We start from the raw sequence: 24,215 nt of genomic DNA, 5'->3' as shown, positions 1-24,215 counted from the left end.
ACATACTAGTAGGGGGTGGGGTGACCACAACTTGGTAACATCCCAACCTATAAGCGGTTACATTTTTCAATCAGCACAAATAATTTTTTTATCCTTGGGCTCAGTTCATGCATTTGCAGAAACCAAATCTTGGCTGTAAGCAGGGAGTCTGATCCAGTATACTTGGTGCAACCACTAGAACTCGGTAACATAAAAACAAAATACTGTGGATGCTGGATGTCTGAAATAAAACAGAAAATGCTGGAAAAACTCAGCAGGTTTGGCACCATCTGTGGAGTGAAGAACAGAGTTAACGTTTCGAGTCCGTGTGACTCTTCTTCAGAACTGGACTAGGGCTCGGTAACTGTTTATTTGAAATCTAGCCACCCACACAAAGCAGTTCTGAGTAACTTTTATCAACTGCTCACTTTGTAAACCTAGTTTGGCTTTGGAAAGTAGTTTGTGTGAAGTATATGAAACACCCGAACGTGAGATAAGCTGTCATTTAGACACATCTTCCGGTCTGACCTACCCACTATTTGCAATAAGCCGGTTGCAAGTGTTCACATTCATCCCATGGAGCTTTTAAGCTGAAATGTTTCTTTTCAGATTCGTTTTTTTTGTTGGGGGGGGGGGGGTAATTTTCCGTCCTTGTTTTGAAATAGATTATAACGTGAAAACATTATCCAGCCACTTGTCCCTGTCGAGTTCCAGGAATAAAAACGTCCAGAAATGCCTGTGTGCAGGACTTCCCCATACAATCAGCAGCCATTCCCCTAGCAAGGTGGAAAAGCAGGAAAATCACTGTGACCCAATCCCTCCCAACTCATGTGACCAAGCAGCTGACCTTTTTTTTTTGGAGTGATCATATGACACATGGTTTCTGCAGCTCTCAGTGAAGTTAACGTGGGAGCTTCTCTTAGGGGAGTCCCTGTCTCTGACCCTGCTCTCTCTCTTTGATCCTCCACCCTAGCGATGGCCGGCTTTGTGTGTGCTTTGTCCCTGTTCTGTGCACTCAGCCTGGGCATGGCTCTGGCCGATACTCCGGCGAACTGCACTTACCAGGATTTGAAGGGGACCTGGGTGTTCCAGGTTGGGCTGGAAGGACAGAACAAAAATGTTAACTGCACTAACATGGGTAAGTGAAGGAGCTATCTCTCTCTGTCCCTCCACTTTAACGGTCTAATGTTCTCATCTACCGAGGTTTTACTTTGAATGAAGTAAAATAGATTTTATTAATAGGTAGTCAGGTCATCATGTTTGCAGCAAAGTTTAAACCTTTTTTTCTCAGCGATGACAAGTTACTAAACTTCAGGGAGTGTTTTTGTGGAACACGCCAATGTCTTTGCTTTTAATAAAATAAACTCTTGAACTTTTTATAAGCTGCAGGTTTAAATATAGACATAGATTTCGCTTTGCTCTGCGGGCGGAAGGACTGAAAACCTTTCTGGAAAGTGTTGGCAGAAAACGAAGACCTAAGAATACGAGGCAAAGTTTGCGAAACGTTGGCGATTTGCCAGCACATGCTTTGTGCTGCTTCCGAAGTCGAATTTCATTCCCGCAAAGGAAGTTAGGGCAGGCTAGAAACCGAAACTGAGGAACAAACTAGGGCGGAAACCAGAATCAAAATGGGTAAAAGTTCAGCTTCTAACAGCTTCTGTCAGGAGACCCTGACTCCGCAATTCCGCAGAAGTGTTTTTCAAAAAAATTTTTGTTACCGCTTACAAAAGAATGAACTATTGGCTTTCAAGATACTGTTATGATTTCTGTAGAGACTGATAACTTATATAGCGATTTGAATTCCCAGTGACTTGGCTCAAAAGACTTGCAACAAATGTTATGTTTTAAGGCTTTTGCCACAACAAACACAACTAATACACTAAACTACAGAATTGAGTCCCTTCCCACCTACATCCGTGATTCCTCTGACACCTTACGTCACAGCAGCAACCGCTTTCTCTTCACCATGGATGTCCAATCCCTCTACACCTCCATCCCCCACCAGGATGGTCTGAGGGCCCTTAGCTTCTTCCTTGAACAGAGGCCCGAACAATCCCCATCCACCACTACTCTCCTCCGTCTAGCTGAACTTGTTCTCACACTGAACAATTTCTCCTTAAACTCCTCTCACTTCCTCCAAATAAAAGGTGTGACTATGGGTACCCGCATGGGCCCCAGCTATGCCTGTCTCTTTATGGGGTATGTGGAACATTCCTTGTTCCAGTCCTACTCTGGCCCCCTCCCACAACTCTTTCTCCGGTACATCGATGATTACTTCATGCTCTCGTCGGGACCTGGAAAAATTTATTAATTTTGCTTCCAATCTCCACCCCTCCATCATTTTCACATGGTCCGTCTCTGACACTTCTCTTCCCTTCTTTGACCTCTCTGTCTCAATTTCTGATGATAGACTGTCCACCAATATCCATTACAAACCTACCGACTCCCACAGCTACCTCGACTACAGCTCCTCACACCACGGTTCCTGTAAGGACTCCATCCCATTCTCTCAGTTCCTTCGCCTCCGTCGCATCTGTTCTGATGACGCTACCTTCAAAAACAGCTCCTCTGACATGTCCTCCTTCTTCCTTAACCGAGGTTTTCCACCCACGGTCGTTGACAGGGCCCTCAACCGTGTCCGGCCCATCTCCTGCGCATCCACCCTCACGCCTTCTCCTCCCTCTCAGAAACATGATAGGGTCCCCCTTATCCTCACTTATCACCCCACCAGACTCCGCATTCAAAGGATCATCCTCCTCCATTTCCGCCAACTCCAGCATGATGCCACCACCAAACACATCTTCCCTTCACCCCCCCTGGCGGCATTCCGTAGGGATCGTTCCCTCCGGGACACCCTGGTCCTCAACCCCCACCTATGGCACCTCCCCATGCCCACGCAGAAGATGCAACACCTGCCCCTTCACTTCCTCTCTCCTCACCGTCCAAGGGCCCAAACACTCCTTTCAACTGAAGCAGCATTTCACTTGCATTTCCCCTAACTTAGTCTACTGCATTCGTTGCTCCCAATGCGGTCTCCTCTACATTGGAGAGACCAAACACAAACTGGGCGACCGCTTTGCAGAACACCTGCGGTCTGTCCGCAAGAAAGACCCAAACCTGCCTGTCGCTTGCCATTTTAACACTCCACCCTGCTCTCTTGCCCACATGTCTGTCCTTGGCTTGCTGCATTGTTCCAGTGAAGCTCAACGCAAACTGGAGGAACAGCACCTCATCTTCCGAACAGGCACTTTACAGCCTTCTGGGCTGAGTATTGAATTCAACAACTTTAGATCTTAAACTCCCCCTCCCCCCATCCCCACCCCGTTTCCTCCCCCTCCCTTTTGTTTTTTTTTTCAATAATTTATATAGATTTTTCTTTTCCCACCTATTTCCATTATTTTTAAATCTACAACTAATATCTTGTCAGTCTTTCCACCCCACCCCCACTAGAGCTGTACCTTGAGTGTCCTGCCATCCATTCTTAATTAGCACTTCTCTTAGATAATATCACCACCTTCAACACTTCTTTGATCCTTTTGTCTGTGACATCTTTTGATTATCTGCTCCTATCACTGCTTGCTTGTCCCTACAACCACCCCACCCTCAACTTCTCTCCCCCCGCCCCCCACCTTAAACCAGCTTATATTTCACCCCTCTCCTAACTATACTTCAGTTCTGTTGAAGGGTCATGTGGACCCAAAACGTCGACTCTTTTCTTCTCCACCGATGCTGCCAGACCTGCTGAGTTTTTCCAGGTAATTCTGTTTTTGTTTTGGATTTCCAGCATCCGCAGTAGTTTTTTGTTTTTATACAGAAATGAATTCCCTGCTTTAACTTTCTAACACAACTGAAAACCCCATGATGAATTTAAGCATTACACAGCCCTTGCTACATAATTGTAATCTTTACAGGAATCAGTCCAAGTTACTCCCAGCTTCTGACAAGCTTGCTTCTCCCCATTTCAGAGTTATAAGGTCTAGTGTCTGTCGAATGGCGTTTCCCTCAGTCTTCTGGGAGCCCCTCTACTTACTTCCAGTAGTGAGGTCCACACCAGCAACAACAACTCCCAGCAGTGCCAGGGTGAACCTTCCAGTGCCTTTAAATCTCTACTGGTTCTATCTCTTTGACTTGAGAATGAGCTACCACTTGCATACTGCCTGGTGGCTAACAGAGAACAACCTGTTTGCCTTCTGTACGCAGCAGATACTGTTCTGTTGTGGCTTGTGCTCCTATGCTCTTTGACCATGGTGTCTGAATCCGACTGCCTGAGAGTCTGTAAGGCTGCCCATAGCTAAGCCAGCTGCTCCTTCATTGTGCCCAGGTCTGAAAGCTGGCACTTGGGTTTCAATAGTTCTTGACCTGGGCCCCTGATCTCCATATCACAGGCCTATCATCATACAGAATTAGTAGGAGATCACCCCTCTCATTACTCTTTCTTCTACTGTGAATTAAAGAGACAGTTTAAAACATAACGATCTTATAAAACCTTGTACTTGTAACAACATGTAATTTTTTTGCAAAAGTGACACTTTTAAACTGGTGTGTGTACATCTTTTAATTTGTGTAACCTATTATTTTTTCTGAAAGGCCCTCCTGTAAAAAGTGTGACTGTACATCTCCGTAAACTTGATGTTGCTGAAGATGATTTTGGGAATGTTGGTTTCTTCACTTTAATTTACAACCAAGGATTTGAAGTAGTCCTTGGTGATTACAAATGGTTTGCTTTTTTTAAGGTGAGTCTTGATTTTTATCTATAAATACAGCTAAATATTGGGTGTCAATATTCAGCGTTAGCCACCTTGCCTCTGTCAGCAGGCCATGGCTTCAAGATTTGAGTACATAATCTAGGCTGACACTTGAGGGAGGAAATGCTGCAGCATTTGAGATGCTGCCTTTTGGTTAAATTGTTAAACTGAGTCACCCTTGGGTGGGTGTAAAGAATCCCAAAGCTGTATGTGGAGAACAGGGGTGTTCTCCTGTGGCTTTCAATCATCTTATTGGAGGCAGTACAGTGAAGATTCACTAGATTGGTCCTTGGGATGCGAGTGTTGTCCTATGTTGAGAGACTGAGTTAAATTGGGTCCATATTCTTTGGAATTTAGAAGAATAAGAGGTGACTTTATTGAAACATTCAAGATTATGAAGGGACTTGACAAGGTAGATACTGAGACATTTTTCCCCTGGCTGGGGAATTTAGAACAAAGTGGCACAGTTTCAGGATAACAGGCTGATCATTTAGGACTGAGGTGAGGAGAAATTTCTTCACCCAGAGCGTTGTGAATCTTTGCAATTCTCTACCCCAGAAGGTTGTTGACACTCCAATTTATATTTAAGGCTGCGGTAGACTGATTTTTGGGGTCTCAGTGGATCAAGGGATATGGTAAGTGGTTGGGGAAAGTAGAGGAGTTGAAGACAAAAATCAACCATGATCATATCAAATGGTGGAGTAGGCTTGCTGTGCTGTATGGTGTACTCCTCCTATTTCTTACATTCTTATATAGCTTGGGGTAATTTTCAGAGCACTTGGTTATGATGGAGAGCCTCACCAAGCTTTACTGTATTCTGGAAAATTGTAGGTGCACTCCTATTACTTTTTTGATGTGCACTGTCAGCAAATGAGGTTTCATGTCCCAGTGCATACTTAGAAAATGGGCCCTTAAAAGATTGCTTGGCATGAGTTGTGAAAGAACAAGTTTTCTTAGTCTCCTGGTCAACCTTATTTCCTGAATCAATGCTGCTAAAAATAAAGGGGAACTGGCCACTTGTCACTGCTTTGGTGCTGGCACATAATGGCTGGCAAGTTGACCTTCATTTAATGTTGGCTCGATTTTGTATGCACGGGTGAATTCTGAAACAGTAACAAAGGCAATTTGGGCTCCATGGCCATGACACCAAGCAATGCTGTAATGGTAAAGAGGATGACGATGATGATGATGATGATGAAATTGTCCCACATTGAAGTTTTGGATCCTATGAGGGGTGAAATCAACTTTGAGTAGTGTTGGTTGCTGTGTTCACAAACCAATGCCCAAATTCAAGATTAGTTGTGGAGAGTGTATATTTATTGTGGTTCAGGTGTCAGCTCAGGTACTGCCTAAGGCTATCTGTCTAGTGTAGTGTATAGGGCCCTTCACTGTCCACCAATGTATGAGAGTGAGGGGCAGCAGGAATGAAACACAAGGGCAAGAGCAGTGAATATCAGAGCTAGAGAGTGAAGATAAAATATGTGCAGTTAGTGTAGGTGTAAGTTGGTTTGAAGAACCCCTGTTGAAGACGACAAAGTGCTGGTCCAGTGAAGAGTATTGGAGGGGAACATAGCAGAAATGATAGCCACCAGAAGCAAGTAGATAGCAGGATGGGAATCTTTAGGAATGGTTGAACTGGCCTAGTATAGAATGAAATAAAATCTGAAGAACAGAAACTGAGCTTACAGGAACAGGTAAGGTATTAGAATAAAGGAAGTCCTAATCACCGTAGAAATTGGTGAAAGTGGAGATTATGGTAAAGCTGAGAAGTTAATGAAGCAATAGAATTTGGCCCTGGAGAATATGAAATTCTGCCCAGGACTTGATATGGCAGCAGAGTAGAGCTGAAACTCCCAACATTACACTGAAATAAACTATAGAAGACCAGCAAGTTGGGGAAACTAGAAAAGGGTTACAATAAACTTTGAGTGGCAGAACTGAGTTATGGCAGCTGAGATGTACGTTGTAGTTCATGCAGGACAGCAGGAGTTATGAAGTCCTATTAGAAAGAGCTAGGTGCTGTGTAGAGGAAATGGAAAAAAACTATTGGATATTGAATGAGTGCCCTTTCACAACTCTGCCCCAGACCCGAGTAAAGTAAGATTCTTGGCTTTTTTAAATTTGTATACATTGTTAACTATTTCATAAAATGCCACATGGTGAATATTGGCAACCCAATTGCATTGAATTATTGAAGTGTGAATAATTGTTCATTGTATTTTCTTGTTTTGGCATGTGTTAACAGTACAAGAAAGAAGGTTTAAATGTAACCAGTTATTGTCATGAAACACTTCCTGGGTCAGTGCATGATACACTGGGTCAAAACTGGGCTTGCTTTGTTGGAAAGAAGAACTCTCAGAATGTTCGAACTGATATTGTTCATTCAGGTGAAGATTTGTTACAGTAAGTGTTGCATGGTTAACAAAATTATCTTCTTGAATGTGTACTCACTTGGAGTGTACCTCTTCTATTCTGTTTTTTACACTTGTCCTGAAAATAGTGAATACAAATTTTTATCATTCTCTTCATTCTGCTGCCTATTTTGTGCAAACTGTGAGGTAATCTGTTGTGACTCATTTAAGCACTTAAATATTTTTAAACCCCTTTTTTGATAAAACATTTCTGGCTCTAGGGAAGAATTCATCAGCCGAAGTTTCTTCAACAAAGATAGGAAGCAGTTATTTGGTGTCTTTCACCGCACAAGGCATAAGGATGGTATAGGTTTCCCTACTCAATTTTCAGTTTTTGAAGTCATGCAACACTTTTATAGAATAGTGGCCGAACACTGGAGTGAATGTTTTCATGATTGACAAAACTATACATTTTAACTTCGAAACATCATTACAGTCCCTGTAGAGACAGATAACTTTTTAAGAAATGAACTTCCAGTGAATAGCTGAAAAGATCATTTGACAAGATTTCAAGTTTTACGACTTCTACTGTAACACAAATTAAAAGCAATATTGACTAACCACTAAGATAAAAGCAAAATACTGCGGATGCTGGAAATCTAGAACAAAAACAAAAATACCTGGAAAAACTCAGCAGGTCTGACAGCATCTGCGGAGAGGGACACAGTTGACGTTTCAAGTCCGTACGACCCTTCAAAGGAAGCGAGTTCCCGAGCTTGGGGCCGAGGCAACTGAAGGCATGGTCACCAATGACGCAGCAATTAAAATTAGCAATGCACAAGAGGCTAAGAATTAGTGAAGTGCAGATATCTTTGAAGATTGTTGAGCTGAGGAGATTATAGTGATATGGAGTGACAAGGAATGAAGAGATTTGAAAACGAGGATGAGAATTTTAAAATCAAAACGTTGCTTTACTGGGAGCCAAATTAGCAAGCACAGGGGTGATAGGGGAACAGGACTTGCTACAAGTTAAATCACTGGCAGCAGAGTTTTAAGTGACCTCAAGTGTATGGAGCATAGAATGTGGGAGGCCAACCAGACTGCATTGGAATAGACAAGACTAGAGGTAGTGACAAATCTAGAGGTAGTGAAGGCACACATGAGGGTTGCAGCAGCAGCAGAGTTGAGAAGGGTGAAATGAGCAATGTTATGGAGGTGTAAATAGGCAATCTTGAGTATCATCTCTTGATCAAATATAGCACCAAGGTTGCAAACAGACTGGCTTAATCTCCGACTGTTGCCAGAGAGAGAGATGGAGTCAGTAGCTAGGGAACAGCTTGGAGTGGGGACCAAAATCACTGGCTTCACTCCTGTCCAATATTTAATTGGAGAAAATTTCTGCTCACGGAGTACTGGGTGCCTTGTAAATAGTCTGATAATTTGGCAACAGTGGAGAAGTCGAGAGAGGTGACAGTGAGTAGAGCTGGGTGTTGTGAGGATACATGTGAAAACTAGCACTACACCTTTGGATGGTGTTGCTGAGAGGCAGCATGTCGATGAGAAATAGGAGGGGACCAAGGATAGATTCTTGAGGGACACCAGTGGTAATGTTTTGGAGCAGGAAGAGAAGCCATTGCAAGTCATACTCTGGCTACATAGTTAAGAACGGAACCAGATGAGAGTAGTCCCACCCAGTTGGATAACAGTGGAGAGGTGTTGAAGGCGGATAGTGCGGTCAACTGTGTCAAAGGCTGCAGATGGATAAAGTAGGACAAGGAGCGAAAGTTTACTTTTGTCTACCTTTGTCACAGTCGCTTTGGGTGCCATTTGTGACCTAAGAGCTATTTTGGCACTGTGGCATGGTAGAAACTGGATTGGAGGAATACAAACATGGAGTTGCCGGAAAGGCAGGAGCGGATTTGGAAGGTGACATTCAGGGCATGACAGGAGTTGGGAGAGAAACTAAAGGAAGTTCAGGGCTAGGGCAGGGGAAGCATTAAAGGAAGTTTGGCCAGGTGAGCTAGTGGAAGGGAGGGACGTGGCTGAGGAGACGGAAACAATCTGATCGGCTTTAGTGACAAAAGTCCATGAACTCCTCACATATTGGAGGTGTGTGGAAGGGTCAGGGGAGAGGAGATTAAGTAGGCTGTTTGCAGCTGATAAAAGAAGCTGGGAGTTATATCTTGCATTCCAGGATTACCCTGGAATGGTGAGCAGTTTTAGTAGATGAGAGCTGGACCTGACAGTGTTTCAAGTGGATCAGCCAGATTTAACAGTGGATGGCCACCATATCCTTTCAAGTCAATATGCCATGGACTTAAGGGAGCAGTAATGAGAGTCATACCAGGGAACAGCTAAGGCGAGAGTAATGCTTTAACTGGGGGCTAGGACATCAAAAGTAGAGGCAAGGGCATTGTTAAATAAATCGGTAACTGCAAAAATGTTTAATGAGAGGAACGTAGGCTAGATAGTTGGGCTATTGGAAGTGCAGTTATAGGTGAATTAAGGGATTTTTTTTTTTCAAGGATGGAATCCTGTATGTAACAGTAACCACTATTGTGTTATTCAATATTTTGTTTTGTGAAATGCTGAATTCGGTTCACTTAGATAAGTGAGCCAAATCTAATATTAGCCAGACAGCAGAATATTTGACATGTCCAAACACATTCAAGCAGCATTTGAAGTGCTTTTCTTCTGGATTTCATTTACAACCCATGTCTTTGTCAATAAAAAAGCAACTGAGGATAGAATTTGTAGTGGATTATCTGGCTGTGCAGTGATGGCTTGCATTTAGTTAATGCTGCTGACATTTAAGAGTATAATTGGGCACTTCAAAAGCTTGAGAAGCATTAAGCCAAAGAAGTAGGGATAGCCAAAAGTTAAAAAGAAAAAACTTTCCAGGTAATTTTGTTTTTATTTTAGCCAAAAGTTTGTTTGATCATTGTGTTCTGAGGAGGACCATAAGGAAGTGTGGAAGGCAGAAAGGGGGAAGAAACAGTTTCGAGAGTTAGACTTGACTGCAGATGGGGAGGAAATGTGGGAAAAACTGAAGTCAGAGAAATGGAAAATTTGGAGAGGATATGGTACTGGAAAAGTCTACAGAGCTGAGGGTGTGGGACTAAAGATTCCAATGCCATGAAGAAAATTATAGATCAGAAAAATATCATCTGATCTTCCCCAGACACCTAATGTAGGTCAGCAAAGACTTGTTTTAATATAATTATACCACTCACGGTGGGGGTGGGGGGAGGGGGAGGAATTGGTCCCCTTGTAGCCAAAAGGGTTCTAACAGTTCTTAGTTTTTTTTTGAAAAAAAGTGAGTTATAGCCTAGGAGAAGATGGTAAATCAGCCTTCAACAGTAGAGAAAGATGAAGGAATTTTTGAAGATATTTAGATAGTATGACTAGGTGAGTTCTTGTAGGCCTGAAATGGCCGGCTAATGCAAACTTTGATAATGAATAATCAAAACTGAGGACAGCAAGATTGCCATGACAAGGAGGCAAGTGAATTGTGGATCATTTCTTTAAATTAGTGACATAGAGAAAGGACAGAAATAATAAAGGAACTCTGGTGAGACGGTTTTCAGGGTAGCAGTTCTGTAAAGTGATCTGTAAGGTTATCTAGTATAGTTTTGTAACATAGTTAAGGAATGGACAAAGTAAACCTGGAATATTTAAATAGTGAACACATAGCAAGGGGACATGCATTCAAACTAACAATATTATTTAGGACTGGTCAGATTTTTTTCTTTACATGAAAAAATAGATGTAATTGACTTCAGGAAGGATAGGGAAGGGATATTATCCCTGTAATTCTTTAAGAAGCAAGTGAATGGGCTAAATGGCTTTCCTTTTCTGAACTAACACATTCTCTATTGGTAAATTATTACTAAAATAGCAAGCTTGGCATACCTTTGGCATAAGAATGGCCATTCTGACTGTTAACCTGCTCTGAGCAGGTCAAAATATTCTTAAAATGAATCTCAGGTATTCATTTAACATTCTTCATCTTTGTAAAGTAAAATACATATGCATGATCTCCAGTGCAGTCACTTTTCTGTAGGGGTTTTGAGAAGGGGAAAAGGTGAGCATGAAAGAGACTAAATTTCATGCAGGAATTGTTCCCCTTTTTAAAACCTCATGGTAAGCTACACAGTAATAATCGATGCTTGTAGGTGCTCATTTCATCTGATCAATAGTGGTAAATTGACTTGTAGTTGAAAATGAAGTTTTAAAAAGTCATGTGTTAATGTTCAAATTTGCAATGTGTTTCAATTAGTATTTCAAATTTGAGCTGCTTTTTGAGGAAATCAATCCTGAGTTTGGCAGACCAAGTGCAGAATGGGTGACAGCTTCACGAAACATCTTCTTGCTCTCATGCTCATGTTTCTGTCCTTAGCCTGCTACAATGTTCCAGTGTATCCCAAAGCAATCTGGAGGTACATCACCACCTCATCTTCTGATTAGGCACTTCACAGGCTCTGGATTCATCATTTGAGTTCAACAACTTTAGACCATAAACTCTGTCCTCCATTTTGATTTTTTTTTTGCCCAACTACCAGTCTTCATCTTGTTCCTTATGTTTTTTGCTTTCAGACAGTGCTAACCCTTTTTCTGCTACTAGCAACTACTCTGAACCAAAACTTTAGTCTTTATTACTATCATTACCACTCACTTTATTTTGTGTTCCATGACTGTCATTTAATCTCTCCTGCCCTCTAACCTATCCCTGAACTTCCATTTTGCTCCACCTGCCCCTCCTCACTTTTACTCAACAGCATTAAAGCCATCACATTTCTACCTCTCTCCAGTTCTGACGAAAAGTCATATTGGACTCAACGTTAACTCTTTCTCTCTCCAGAGATGCTGGCAGTCCTGTTGAGTTTTTCCAGCAGTTTGTTTTGATTTGAGTTTTCTATTAACTGAATAAAGCCCAAAGATGCAACAATGAATAGAATTTGGATGGTAGGAGAATTGAATGGGGAGGATTACTACATTGAGTAGAGGAGACCTACCCAATGCCCCCAGAAGGTTGGGTTGGGTCTCTGCCTGAGTCTCATTATAGACACACAGAATCATTATATTACATTAAAGCCATTAATTGGGGAAGGGGACAGCAGTGGAGTGAGGTATATTGGGAGGAGTAATGGTGAGCTGCATTTCGGAAATAAATGCAGTTGTCCATGTTTGTAAATGTTACTTTATTCAACATTTTCATCTGGTGTTGTTAGCTTGAATTGTTTTCTCTTTTTTCCCCTGGTGTAGAGAGAAGTTTTTGTACTGAAATGCTTGTTCAGATGCAATTTTGATGAAGATTAAAACTGTGTTTGCGACATGGGAATTATTTTAATGGCTTCTTCTGTTTCTTCCACTCCTCCCTAACCTATTAGCCTGTCGCAGAGACCCTATAAGCCTAACCTTGACTTTGTGAAAGCAATAAATACAGTACAGAAATCTTGGACAGCAAAGGTTTATAAAGAGTATGAAAAATTCAACATTCAAGACCTAATCAGAAAAGCCGGTGGTCATAACTCCAGGATCCCTAGGTAGGTTTTGTAATGCTGTAAAGCAATATTACTGTTTATCATAGAACACTAACCATTTCTCTAGAAGAGATATGAAAAAATCTGAAATTGGTGGATGTCTTAACTGCTTGTACAATTTAAGATTGTATAGTTTTAAATGTATTGTTAATGCTCCCCGAACTGGGAACATTTTTGAAATTTATTTTAACATTCCAGTGGTCAGACATTTTTATGCTGTAAAAATGGGCTCGATATCCTTGAAGAGGTATAGGAGCAGTTATGAATAGTGGAACTGATACTCTTTGGCAATGAGATTACAAGGCTAATAGTGAAGCCAAATTGCAACTTCTTGATCTCTAATCACTTGTTGAATAGTGATAAGAGTTGTGATCTCCATTAATTCAAAATTAAAATATAATTGTTAAATGTTTGTCAAGCCCAGAAGTTGTATTTAAAAGTTAAAGTCTGTACTTTTGTGTTTTCCTTTTTCTAACAATGCCCCATCAAGTTTATCCTGACTTTACTTTCAAGTACACATACATGGTGATATATGGGATCAGAAGAGATGCGGTAGCCCATATGACTGCTCAGAAACAACTGCCTCTCAACCGCCCACTCAATATCTACTCTCTCTGCCTTCTGGATAGTCCATTCTGTACATTTACTGTTATCTGTACAGGATTTTTAAGACTATAAATTCTGCACCTATTTTAAGCTTGAGTCCAATGTCGCTTACTTCTAGAATTTGTGGCAGTCTCTTGTGGAGTTAAATTTATCTGATCCCTTGAGCTTCTTTAATACCCCTGAGCTGTAATGGAAAGGTTGAAGATATCGAGATGCTATTTGAATATTTTCTGGCAGGCATCATTAGAGAATTCATGGATATCAGGATGTGGCTGCAGTTTGGAGAACAGGGAATGCAATGACAACCTTCTCGAGCAAAGAGAACCAAATTTTACTAGCCATTTGAAGCACTGTTGAATGAGGTCTATCTGGGTCTCGTGTTTCACCTTTTTTCAACTTACCTAACCCATCCATAACTGCCATATTAAAATTTCTATGTCCTTTGTTGCTGTTTCTCCCCCTTTCACCTCCTCTCAGGAAATTCAGTTTCTGTAATGATACTATTCCAATGTTGATGCCATGAACACAATGGGAGAATGCACTTACTGTATTTGCTATCCCTTGGTCACGGTGACATTTCACATTTTTGGATGTTTTCAATGGTTCTACCATTTCCTTTTTCATTTGCTTGCTGTGAATACATTTATAGCATCTACCAGAATTTCCCTGCTGTCCTAACCTTTACTTTCCTCCTTTGCTCACCTGACTATTTTCTTGACCTCCTTTACCTTGTTTCTTGGTAACTAGCCTTCTAGCTTGGGGACGTTGAAAATAAGAGTACACAGCAACAAAGATCTTTTCTTTAGTTATACTTCCTAAGTGGTTTGGATCTGTTCTTTATAGTATGATCTCACACTCTGTTTTTCCATGCTTTTCATAATATCCAATCTAAAATAACTTGCAATTATAAAACACTTTTACAGAAAAAGGAAGAGGAATGGACACCAAGCCAAGGTGATTTTTCTTAAGGGTGGGGTTGGAGCAGAAAGATTATGGCCAAAAGTTTGGTCAGAGGTAGATATTTAAGTGGGCCTTTGCCTTGGAGAGGGGTTTTTCAGTGCAGGTGGCTTGGCTGACTGAAGGCTCATTGATGATCAATGGGGCAAAAGTGGGAGGGAATGCATGGAGGCCAAAGTGAAGAAGAGGATTTTGGATGGGCTTGGGTTGTATTATTGGAGATTAGCAGTGGGAATGAGCAAGGCCATGAGTGGGACAAACTGTGGAGTTGCAAGTGCAAAGATGTGAATTTAAAACTGAGTTTTTGGAGTTGGAGTCATGGAGCTGAGTGATGGGTGAAACGGGACTTGGCTCGGTAGGATACAGAAAGCAGAACTTTGGATGAGCGGAAATTGAGGGTGGAGGAGAGTGGGAGACCACTCGGAAGAACATTGGAATAGTTGATTCAGGTGGCCATAAAATCAGTGAATAGAATATTGGGCAGATAGAAGGAATACGTGACGTTATGAAGGTGGAAGTAAGCTGGTTTGTGATGAAAAAGGCACTGTTGCACATGGGACTGAAAATTTGACAGAGCAGCCAAAGGTTTGCTGACTTCGGGCAGGAATTGCCTGTCCTGCAGTGGGCGGGACTGGAAAATGCTGGCCATGGAATTCGAAACGCGACTGTCTTGAAAATGATGGCAAGGTTCTGAACAATATGGATTGATGAGACTAGCAGGGGCAGATGGAGTTCATGCCAAGGCTATATACTTGTTGATTTTGTGCTAGAGATGATGGCTGTGGTCTTATGTCTAGCTAAAGGCTGATCCAAGACTGGATGTCTTTATGAGCAATCTTGCAGCACGGACAGCTGAAGAGTCAAAGTGGTGGAGAGGAAAGTTGACTGTCATCAATGTACATGTGGAAGCTGATACCATATGTGGATAATATCACGAGGATTAATTTCTGATGTAGTTTGACTAGGAAGAGAAGCCATTGGTAGAGATGTTATGACTATGATCTAATAAGTCAGAGGGGAACCAAGTGAGGGCAGACACACTGAGCTGGGCAGTAGAGGGCAGGTGTTGCACAATGCAGTCAATTGTGTCAAAGGATGCAAAAAAGAGAAGATGAGTAGTGCACCAAAAACAATGAATCTAACCTGACCAATTGACCTCCATCTTATACCCTCAATCATCAGCAAGGTGGAATGCATCATTAACATAGCTATCAGGTGACAGGTTCACCAGTGCTCATTTTGGGTTCTGCCAGAACAGACCTGCAGACTTCATCACAGCCTTGGTTGTTTACAGTGAGTTAAATTTCAAGAGGTGAGATGAATGGCTGCCATTGACAACAAGGCAGCATTTGGCTGAGTGTGGCCTAGCATGCCACTCAGTTGTAACAAACCGCTACAAAGTCACAAAACTGGATGGACCACCCAACATTGACCTAGGCACCGGAAACAACGACGCCAATTGCAGCCCTGTTGACCCTGCAAAGTCCTCACTAACTTCTGGGGGCTAGTGCTAAAATTGGGAGAACTGTCTCTCAGACTAGTCAAGCAACGGCCTGACATAGTCATCCTCACGGAATCATACCTTACAGATAATGCCCCAGACTCCTCCATCACCATCCCTGGGTATGTCCTGTCCCACTGGCAGGACAGACCTGGCAGAGGTGGTGGCATAGTGGTATACAGCCAGGAGGGAGTTGCCGTAGGAGTCCTCAACATCTACTCTGGACCCCATGACGTCTCATGGCATCAGGTCAAACGTGGGCAAGGAAACCTCCTGATTACCACATACCACCCTCCCTCAACTGATGAATCAGTGCTCCTCCATGTTGAACATCACTTGGAGGAAGCATTGAGGGTGGCAAGGGCACAGAATGTACTCTAGGTGGGGGACTTCAATGTCCATCACTAAGAGTGGCTCGGTAGCACCAATAGTGACCGAGCTGGCCGAGTCCTAAATTACATAGCTGCTAGACTGGGTCTGTGGCAGGTGGTGAGGGAACCAACAGGAGGGAAAAATATACTTGACCTCATCCTCGCCAACTGCCTGTCGCAGATACATCTATCCATGACAGTATCGGTAGGAGTGACCACCGCACAGTCATTGTGGAGACGAAGTCCTGCCTTTACATTGAGGATACCCTCCACCATGTTGTGTGGCACTACCACCATGCAAAAGGGATAGATTTAGAACAGATCTCAACTCAAGACTGGGCATCCATGAGGTACTGTGGGCCATCAGCAGCAGAATTGTACTTGAACACAATCTGTAACCTCATAGCCTGGTATATCCCCAACTCTACCAATACCATCAAGGCAGGGGATCAACCTTGCTTCAATGAAGAGTGCTGGAGGGCATGCCAGGAACAGCACCTGGCATACATAAAAAATGAGGTGCCAACCTGGTGAAGCTATAACACAGGACTCCTTGCGTGCCAAACAACATAAGCAGCAAGTGATGGACAGAGCTAAGCGATCCCACAACTAACGGATCAGATCTAAGCTCTGCAGTCCTGCCACATCCAGTTGTGAATGGTGGTGGGCAATTAAACAACTCACTGGAGAAGGAGGCTCCACAAATATCCCCATTCTCCATGACGGACGAGCCCAGCATAGCAGTGTTTGTAGTATACATAAATGATTTGGAGGAAAATGTAACTGAGCTAATTAGTAAGTTTGCAGACGACACTAAGGTTGGAGGAGTTGCAGATAGTGAAGAGGATTGTCAAAGGATACAACGGGATATAGATCGGTTGGAGACTTGGGCGGAGAAATGGCAGATGGAGTTTAATCCGGAGAAATGCGAGGTAATGCATTTTGGAAGGTCTAATACAGGCAGGAATTATACAGTAAATGGCAGAACCCTTAAGTGCATCGATGGGCAGAGGGATCTGGGTGTACAGGTCCACAGGTCACAAAGTGGCAATGCAGGTGGATAAGGTAGTCAGGAAGGCATATGGCATGCTTGCCTTCATTGGCAGGGGTATTGAGTATAAAAGCTGGGAAGTCATGCTGCAGCTGTATAGAACCTTGGTTAGGCCACACTTGGAATATTGCGTGCAATTCTGGTCGCCACATTACCAGAAGGTTATGGAGGCGTTGGAGAGGGTGCAGAGGAGGTTTACCAGGATGCTGCCTGGTCTGGATGTTATTAGCTATGAGGAGAGGTTGGAGGAACTCGGATTGTTCTCACTAGAGCGACGGAGATTGAGGGGCGACTTGATAGAAGTTTACAAAATTATGAGTGGCATGGACAGAGTAGGTAGTCAGAAGCTTTTTCCCAGGGTGGAAGAGTCAGTTACTAGGGGACATAGATTTAAGGTGAGAGGAGAAAACTTTAGAGGAGATGCGCGGGGCAAGTTTTTTACGCAGAGGGTAGTGAGTGTCTGGAGTTCGCTGCCAGAGGAGGTGGTGGAAGCAGGTACGATAGTGGTGCTTAAGAGGCAGCTTGACAAATACATGAATAGGATGTGAATAGACGGATACGGACCCCGGAAGTGCAAAATGTTTTAGTTGACGGGCAATATGATCGGCGCAGGCTTGGAGGGCCGAAGGGCCTGTTCCTGTGCTGTAATTTTCTTTGTTCTTTCATTCACGATGAAGCATTCACAACAATCTTCAGCCAGAAGTGCTAAGTGGATGATCCACATCGGCCTCCTCCGGAGGTCCCCAACATCACAGATGCCAGTCTTCAGCCAATTCGATTCACTCCATGTGATATCAAGAAACAGCTGAAGGCACTGGATACTGCAAAGGCTATGGGCCCTGACAATATTCTGGCAATAGCACTGAAGACTTGTGCTCCAGAACTTGCCCCTAGTCAAGCTGTTCTAATGCTGGCATCTACCCGGCTATGTGGAAAATTGCCCAGGTATGTCTTGTACACAAAGCAGGACAAATCCAACCTGGCCAATTACAGCCCCATCAGTCTACTCTCGATCGTCATCAGTAAAGTAATGGAAAGGGTCATCAACAGTACTATGATGTGGCACATGCTTAGCAATAACCTGCTCACTGCCCAGTTTGGTTTCTGCCAGGGCCACTCAGCTCCTGACCTCATTACAGCCTTGGTTCAAACATGAGCAAAAGAGCTGAACTTGTGAGGTGAGAGTGACTGCCCTTGACATCAAGGCAACATTTGGCCAAGTGTGGCATTGAGGAGCCCTAGCAAAACTGGAGCCAATGGAATCGGGGGGGGGGGGGGGGGGATCTCTCTGGTTGGAGTTATACCTAGCACAAAGGAAGATGCTTGTAGTTGTTGAAGGTCAGTCATCTCAGCTCCAGGACGTAATTGCAGGAGTTCCTCAGCGTAGTGTCCTAGGCTGAACCATCTTCAGCTGCTTCATCAATGACCTTCCATTAGGTCAGAAATGGGGATGTTAGCTGCTGATTGCTTGATGTTCACCATTCGTGACGACTCAGATACTGAAGCAGTCCATTTGCAAACGCAGTAAGACCAGGACAATATCCAGGCTTGGGCTGACAAGTGGCAAGTAACATCCATGCCACACAAGTGTCAGACAATGACCATCTCCAACAAGAAAGAATCCAACCATTGCCCCTTGATGCATTACCACTACTGAATCCCCCATTATCAACATTCTGGGGGTTACCATTGACCAGAAACTGAACTGGACTTGACATATAAATACTGTGGCTACCTGAGCAGATCAGAGGCTAGGAATCGTGTGATGGGTAACTCACCACCTGACTCCCCAAAACCTGCCCACCATCTACAAGACACAAGTTAGGAGTGTGATGGAATACTCTCCACTTGCCTGGATGAGTGCAGCTCTTACAACATTGAAGAAGCTGGAAACTGTCCAGGACAAAACATCCCACTTGATTGATTCACTCCCTCTACCAGCGCACAGTAGCAGCAATGTGTACCATCTACAAGATGCATTGCAGGAATTCACCAAGGCTCCCTAGACAGCACCTTCCAAACCCACAATCACTACCATCTAAAAGGACAAGGGCAGCAGATAAATAGGAACACAACCACCTGGAAGTTCCCTCCAAGTCACTCACCATCCTGACTTGGAAATGTAATCTCTGTTCCTTCACTGTCACTAGGTCAAAATCTTGGAACTCCTTCCCTAAGAGCACTGTGGGTGCACCTACACCACATGGACTGCAGCGATTCAAGAAGGCAGCTCACCACCACCATCTTCTCAAGGGCAATTAGGGATGGGCGTTAGTGGCGATCTTTCAGGAATCACTGGAGTCAGGGAGGGTCCCAGAGGACTGGAAAATCGCTAATGTAACCCCCCTGTTTAAGAAGGGGGTGAGGCAAAAGACGGGAAATTACAGGCTGATTAGCCTGACCTCGGTCGTTGGTAAGATTTTAGAGTCCGTTGTTAAGGATGAGATTTCAGAATACTTGGAAGTGCATGGTAAAATAGGGCAAAGTCAGCATGGTTTATCAAGGGGAGGTCATGCCTGACAAATCTGTTAGAATTCTTTGAGGAGGTAACGAGTAGGTTAGACAAAGGAGAGCCAATGGATGTTATCTACTTGGACTTCCAGAAGGCCTTTGACAAGGTGCCGCACAGGAGGCTGCTCAGTAAGATAAGAGCCCATGGTGTTAGAGGCAAGGTACTAGCATGGATAGAAGATTGGCTGTCTGGCAGGAGGCGGAGAGTGGGGATAAGGGGGTCCTTCTCAGGATGGTGGCCACTGACTAGTGGAGTTCCGCAGGGGTCAGTGTTGGGACCACAACTTTTCACTTATACATTAATGTTCTAGATGAAGGAACTGAGGGCATCCTGGCTAAGTTTGCAGATGATACAAAGATAGGTGGAGAGACAGGTAGTATTGAGGAGGCGGGGAGGCTGCAGAAGGATTTGGACAGGTTAGGAGAATGGGCAAAGAAGTGGCAGATGGAATACAACGTGGGGAAGTGTGAGGTCATGCACTTTGGTAGGAAGAATAGAGGCATAGACTATTTTCTAAATGGGGAGAGAATTCAGAAATCTGGAGTGCAAAGGGGCTTGGGAGTCCTAGTCCAGGATTCTCTTAAGGTTAACTTGCAGGTTGAGTCGGTAGTTAGGAAGGCAAATGCAATGTTGGCATTTATTTTGAGAGGACTAGAATATAAAAGCAGAGATGTGCTGCTGAGGCTTGAAAAGGCTCTGGTCAGACCACATTTAGAATATTGTGAGCAATTTTGGGCCCCGTATCTCAGGAAGGATGTGCTGGCCCTGGAGAGGGTCCAGAGGAGGTTCAGGAGAACGATCCCAGGAATGAAAGGCTTAACATGTGAGGAACGTTTGAGGACTCTGGGTCTATACTCGATGGAGTTTAGAAGGATGAGAGGGGATCTGATTGAAACTTATAGAATACTGAAAGGCCTGGATAGAGTGGACGTGGGGAAGATGTTTCCATTAGTAGGAGTGACTAGGACCCGAGGGCACAGCCTCAGAGTAAAGGGAAGACCTTTTAGAACAGAGATGAGAAGAAACTTCTTTAGCCAGAGAGTGGTGAATCTATGGAATTCATTGCCACAGAAGGCTGTGGAGGCCAGGTCATTGAGTGTATTTAAGACCGAGATAGATAGGTTCTTGATTGGTATGGGGATCAAAGGTTACGGGGAGAAGGCAGGAGAATGGGGTTGAGAAACTTATCAGCCAGGAATGAATGGCAGAGCAGACTCGATTGGCCGAATGGCCTAATTTCTGCTCCTATGTCTTATGGTCTTATTTTATACAGTTCCAGCATAACCTCCCTGCTCTTATATTCTATGCCTTGGCTAATAAAGGCAAGTATTCCATATGCCGCCTTAATCACCTTATCTACCTGTCCTGCTACCTTAAGTGACTGGTGGATATGCACACCAAGGTCCCTCTGATCCTCAGTACTTCCCAGGGTCCTACCATTCATCGTGTATTCCCGTGCCGCCTTTGTCCTGCCCCAGTGCATCACCTCGCACTTATCCAGGTTAAATTCCACTTGCCACTGATCAGCCCATCTGACCATCCTGTCTATATCCTCCTGTAATCTAAGGCTATCCTCCTCACTATTTACCACCCCACCAATTTTCATGTCCTCTGCGAACTTGCTGATCAATCCCCTCTATTCAAGTCTAAATCATTCATATACCTCAAACAGCGAGGGATCCAACACTGATCCCTGTGGGATCCCCACTGGACACAGGCATCCAGTCACAAAAACACCCCTCGACCATCACCCTTTGCTCCCTGCCATTCAGCCAATTCTGGATCCAATTTGCCAAATTGCCTTGGATCCCATGGGCTCTTACTTCATTATCAGTCTCCCATGCGGGAGCTTATCAAAAGCCTTGCTGAAGCCCAAGTAGACTATGTCAAATGCATTGCCCTCATCTACACACCTGGTCACCTCTTCGAAAAATTCAATCAAATTGGTCAGACATGACCTCCCCTTAAAACCATGCTGACTGTCCTTGATTAATCCCTGTCTCTCCAAGTGTAGATTAATTCTGTCCCTCAGAATTGCTTCCAATAGTTTCCCTGCCACTGAGGTTAGACTGACTGGCTTGTAGTTCCCTGGTTTATCCCTTCTTCCCTTCTTGAGTAACGGTACCACATTGGCTGTCCTCCAGTTCTCCGGCACCTCTCCTGTGGTCAGAGATATTTAGAATTATTGCCAGTCCACCTGCTATCTCCTCCCTTGCCTCACTCAACCGGCTGGGATACATTTCATCCGGGCCTGGAAATTTACCTACTTTTAAGCCTGCCAGAACACTTAGAAACTCCTCCCTTTCTATGCTAATTTCTTTAGTTATATCACGGTCCTTCTGCCTGATTTCCACACCCACGTCATCCCTCTCACTTGTGAACACCGACACAAAGTATTCATTTAGAACCCTACCTATGCCTTCCTGCTCCACACACAAATTACCACTATGGTCCTTAATGGGCCCTAGTCTTTCCCTAGTTATCCTCTTACTCTTAATGTACTTGTAAAATAACTTTGGATTTTCCTTTATTTTACCTGCCAATGTTTTTTCATGACCCCTTTTTTGCTCTCCAAATTTTCTTTAAAGTTCCCCCCTACACATTCTATACTCCTCAAGGGCATTCACTGTTTTGAACCCTTGGTATCTGCCATAAGCCTCCCTTTTTCTCTTTATCCAATCCTGTACATTCTTCGACATCCAGAGCTCCCTGGATTTGTTGGTCCCACCCTTTATCGTTACTGGAATATGTTGGCCCTGTAGTCTCCCTATTTCCTCCTTGAATGAGTCCCACTGCCCTGATGCAGATTTACCTAAAAGTAGCTGCTCCTGGTCCACTCTGGCCAAACCGTATCTGATCTTATTAAAATCGACCTTCCCCCAATTTAGAACTCTGATTTCTGGCCCATCCTTGTCCTTCTCCTTAACCTTGAATCTAACGGAGTTATGATTACTATATGTAAAATGCTCCCCCACTGATACCTCTACCACTTGCTCAGCTTCATTCTGTAAAATTAAGTCCAGGACCACTCCCTCCCTTGTAGGATCTTCTACGTACTGGCTTAAAAAGCTCTCCTGGATGCATTTTAAGAATTCTGCTCCCTCTAAATCTGTTACACTATGACTAACCCAGTTAATGTTGGGGAAGTTGAAATCCCCCACTATTATTATGCTATTATTTTTACACTTCTCTGAAATTTACCTACATATCCACTCTTCTATTTCTCTGACTGTTTGGGGGCAAAGAGTACTCTCCCAGCAATGTGATTGCTCCTTTTTTTGTTTTTCAGTTATATCCATATGGCTTCATTTGAGGAGCCTTCTAAGATGTCATCCCTCCTTACTGCTGTAATTGATTCCTTGATCAATATTGCAATACCCCCTCCTCTTTTACCTCCTTCCCTGTCTCGCCTGAAGACCCTATATCCTGGAATATTGAGCTGCCAATCCTGCCCCTCTGTGACAGCAATTATGTCATGCTTCCATGTGTTAATTTGTGCCCCTCAACTTATCTGCCTCATTCGTCAGACTCCTTGCATTAAAATAAATACCATCCAAACTTGCCAAACACCCTTGTGCATTAACTGGCCTATAATCTCTATGCCTTCCAGACTCACTTGCTCTCTTCTAATTTTAGCTGTGCATCTCCCCCAGCTGAACCTCCTCTCAGGATCCCATCCCCCTGCCAAGTCAGTTTAGACCCTCCCCAACAGCACTAGCCACCCTCCCCAACAGCACTAGCCACCCTCCCCAACAGCACTAGCCACCCTCCCCAACAGCACTAGCCACCCTCCCCAACAGCACTAGCCACCCTCCCCAACAGCACTAGCCACCCTCCCCAACAGCACTAGCCACCCTCCCCAACAGCACTAGCCACCCTCCCCAACAGCACTAGCCACCCTCCCCAACAGCACTAGCCACCCTCCCCAACAGCACTAGCCACCCTCCCCAACAGCACTAGCCACCCTCCCCAACAGCACTAGCCACCCTCCCCAACAGCACTAGCCACCCTCCCCAACAGCACTAGCCACCCTCCCCAACAGCACTAGCCACCCTCCCCAACAGCACTAGCCACCCTCCCCAACAGCACTAGCCACCCTCCCCAACAGCACTAGCCACCCTCCCCAACAGCACTAGCCACCCTCCCCAACAGCACTAGCCACCCTCCCCAACAGCACTAGCCACCCTCCCCAACAGCACTAGCCACCCTCCCCAACAGCACTAGCCACCCTCCCCAACAGCACTAGCCACCCTCCCCAACAGCACTAGCCACCCTCCCCAACAGCACTAGCCACCCTCCCCAACAGCACTAGCCACCCTCCCCAACAGCACTAGCCACCCTCCCCAACAGCACTAGCCACCCTCCCCAACAGCACTAGCCACCCTCCCCAACAGCACTAGCCACCCTCCCCAACAGCACTAGCCACCCTCCCCAACAGCACTAGCCACCCTCCCCAACAGCACTAGCCACCCTCCCCAACAGCACTAGCCACCCTCCCCAACAGCACTAGCCACCCTCCCCAACAGCACTAGCCACCCTCCCCAACAGCACTAGCCACCCTCCCCAACAGCACTAGCCACCCTCCCCAACAGCACTAGC

The 24,215-nt window shown here is 44.3% G+C and overlaps 1 protein-coding gene across 1 annotated transcript in view; it reads left to right on the top strand.

Annotated features, from left to right (window-relative positions):
- The first annotated feature begins 842 nt into the window (after window positions 1–842).
- Window positions 843–24,215, top strand: part of ctsc (cathepsin C) — a 37,774-nt gene continuing 14,401 nt past the window's right edge. The window contains exons 1-4 of the mRNA XM_078545747.1: window positions 843–1,117; window positions 4,567–4,712; window positions 6,970–7,127; window positions 12,466–12,621. Of these exons, the coding sequence (XP_078401873.1) occupies window positions 955–1,117; window positions 4,567–4,712; window positions 6,970–7,127; window positions 12,466–12,621 (623 nt within the window). The 5' untranslated portion in view covers window positions 843–954. The remainder of the gene's footprint in view (window positions 1,118–4,566; window positions 4,713–6,969; window positions 7,128–12,465; window positions 12,622–24,215) is intronic.

The sequence above is a fragment of the Cetorhinus maximus genome, chromosome 7, assembly GCF_964194155.1.
Source record: "Cetorhinus maximus chromosome 7, sCetMax3.hap1.1, whole genome shotgun sequence".
NCBI lineage: Eukaryota > Metazoa > Chordata > Chondrichthyes > Lamniformes > Cetorhinidae > Cetorhinus > Cetorhinus maximus.
Note: the sequence above shows the minus strand (reverse complement) of the source record. Positions and strands in the feature narration are given on the sequence as shown.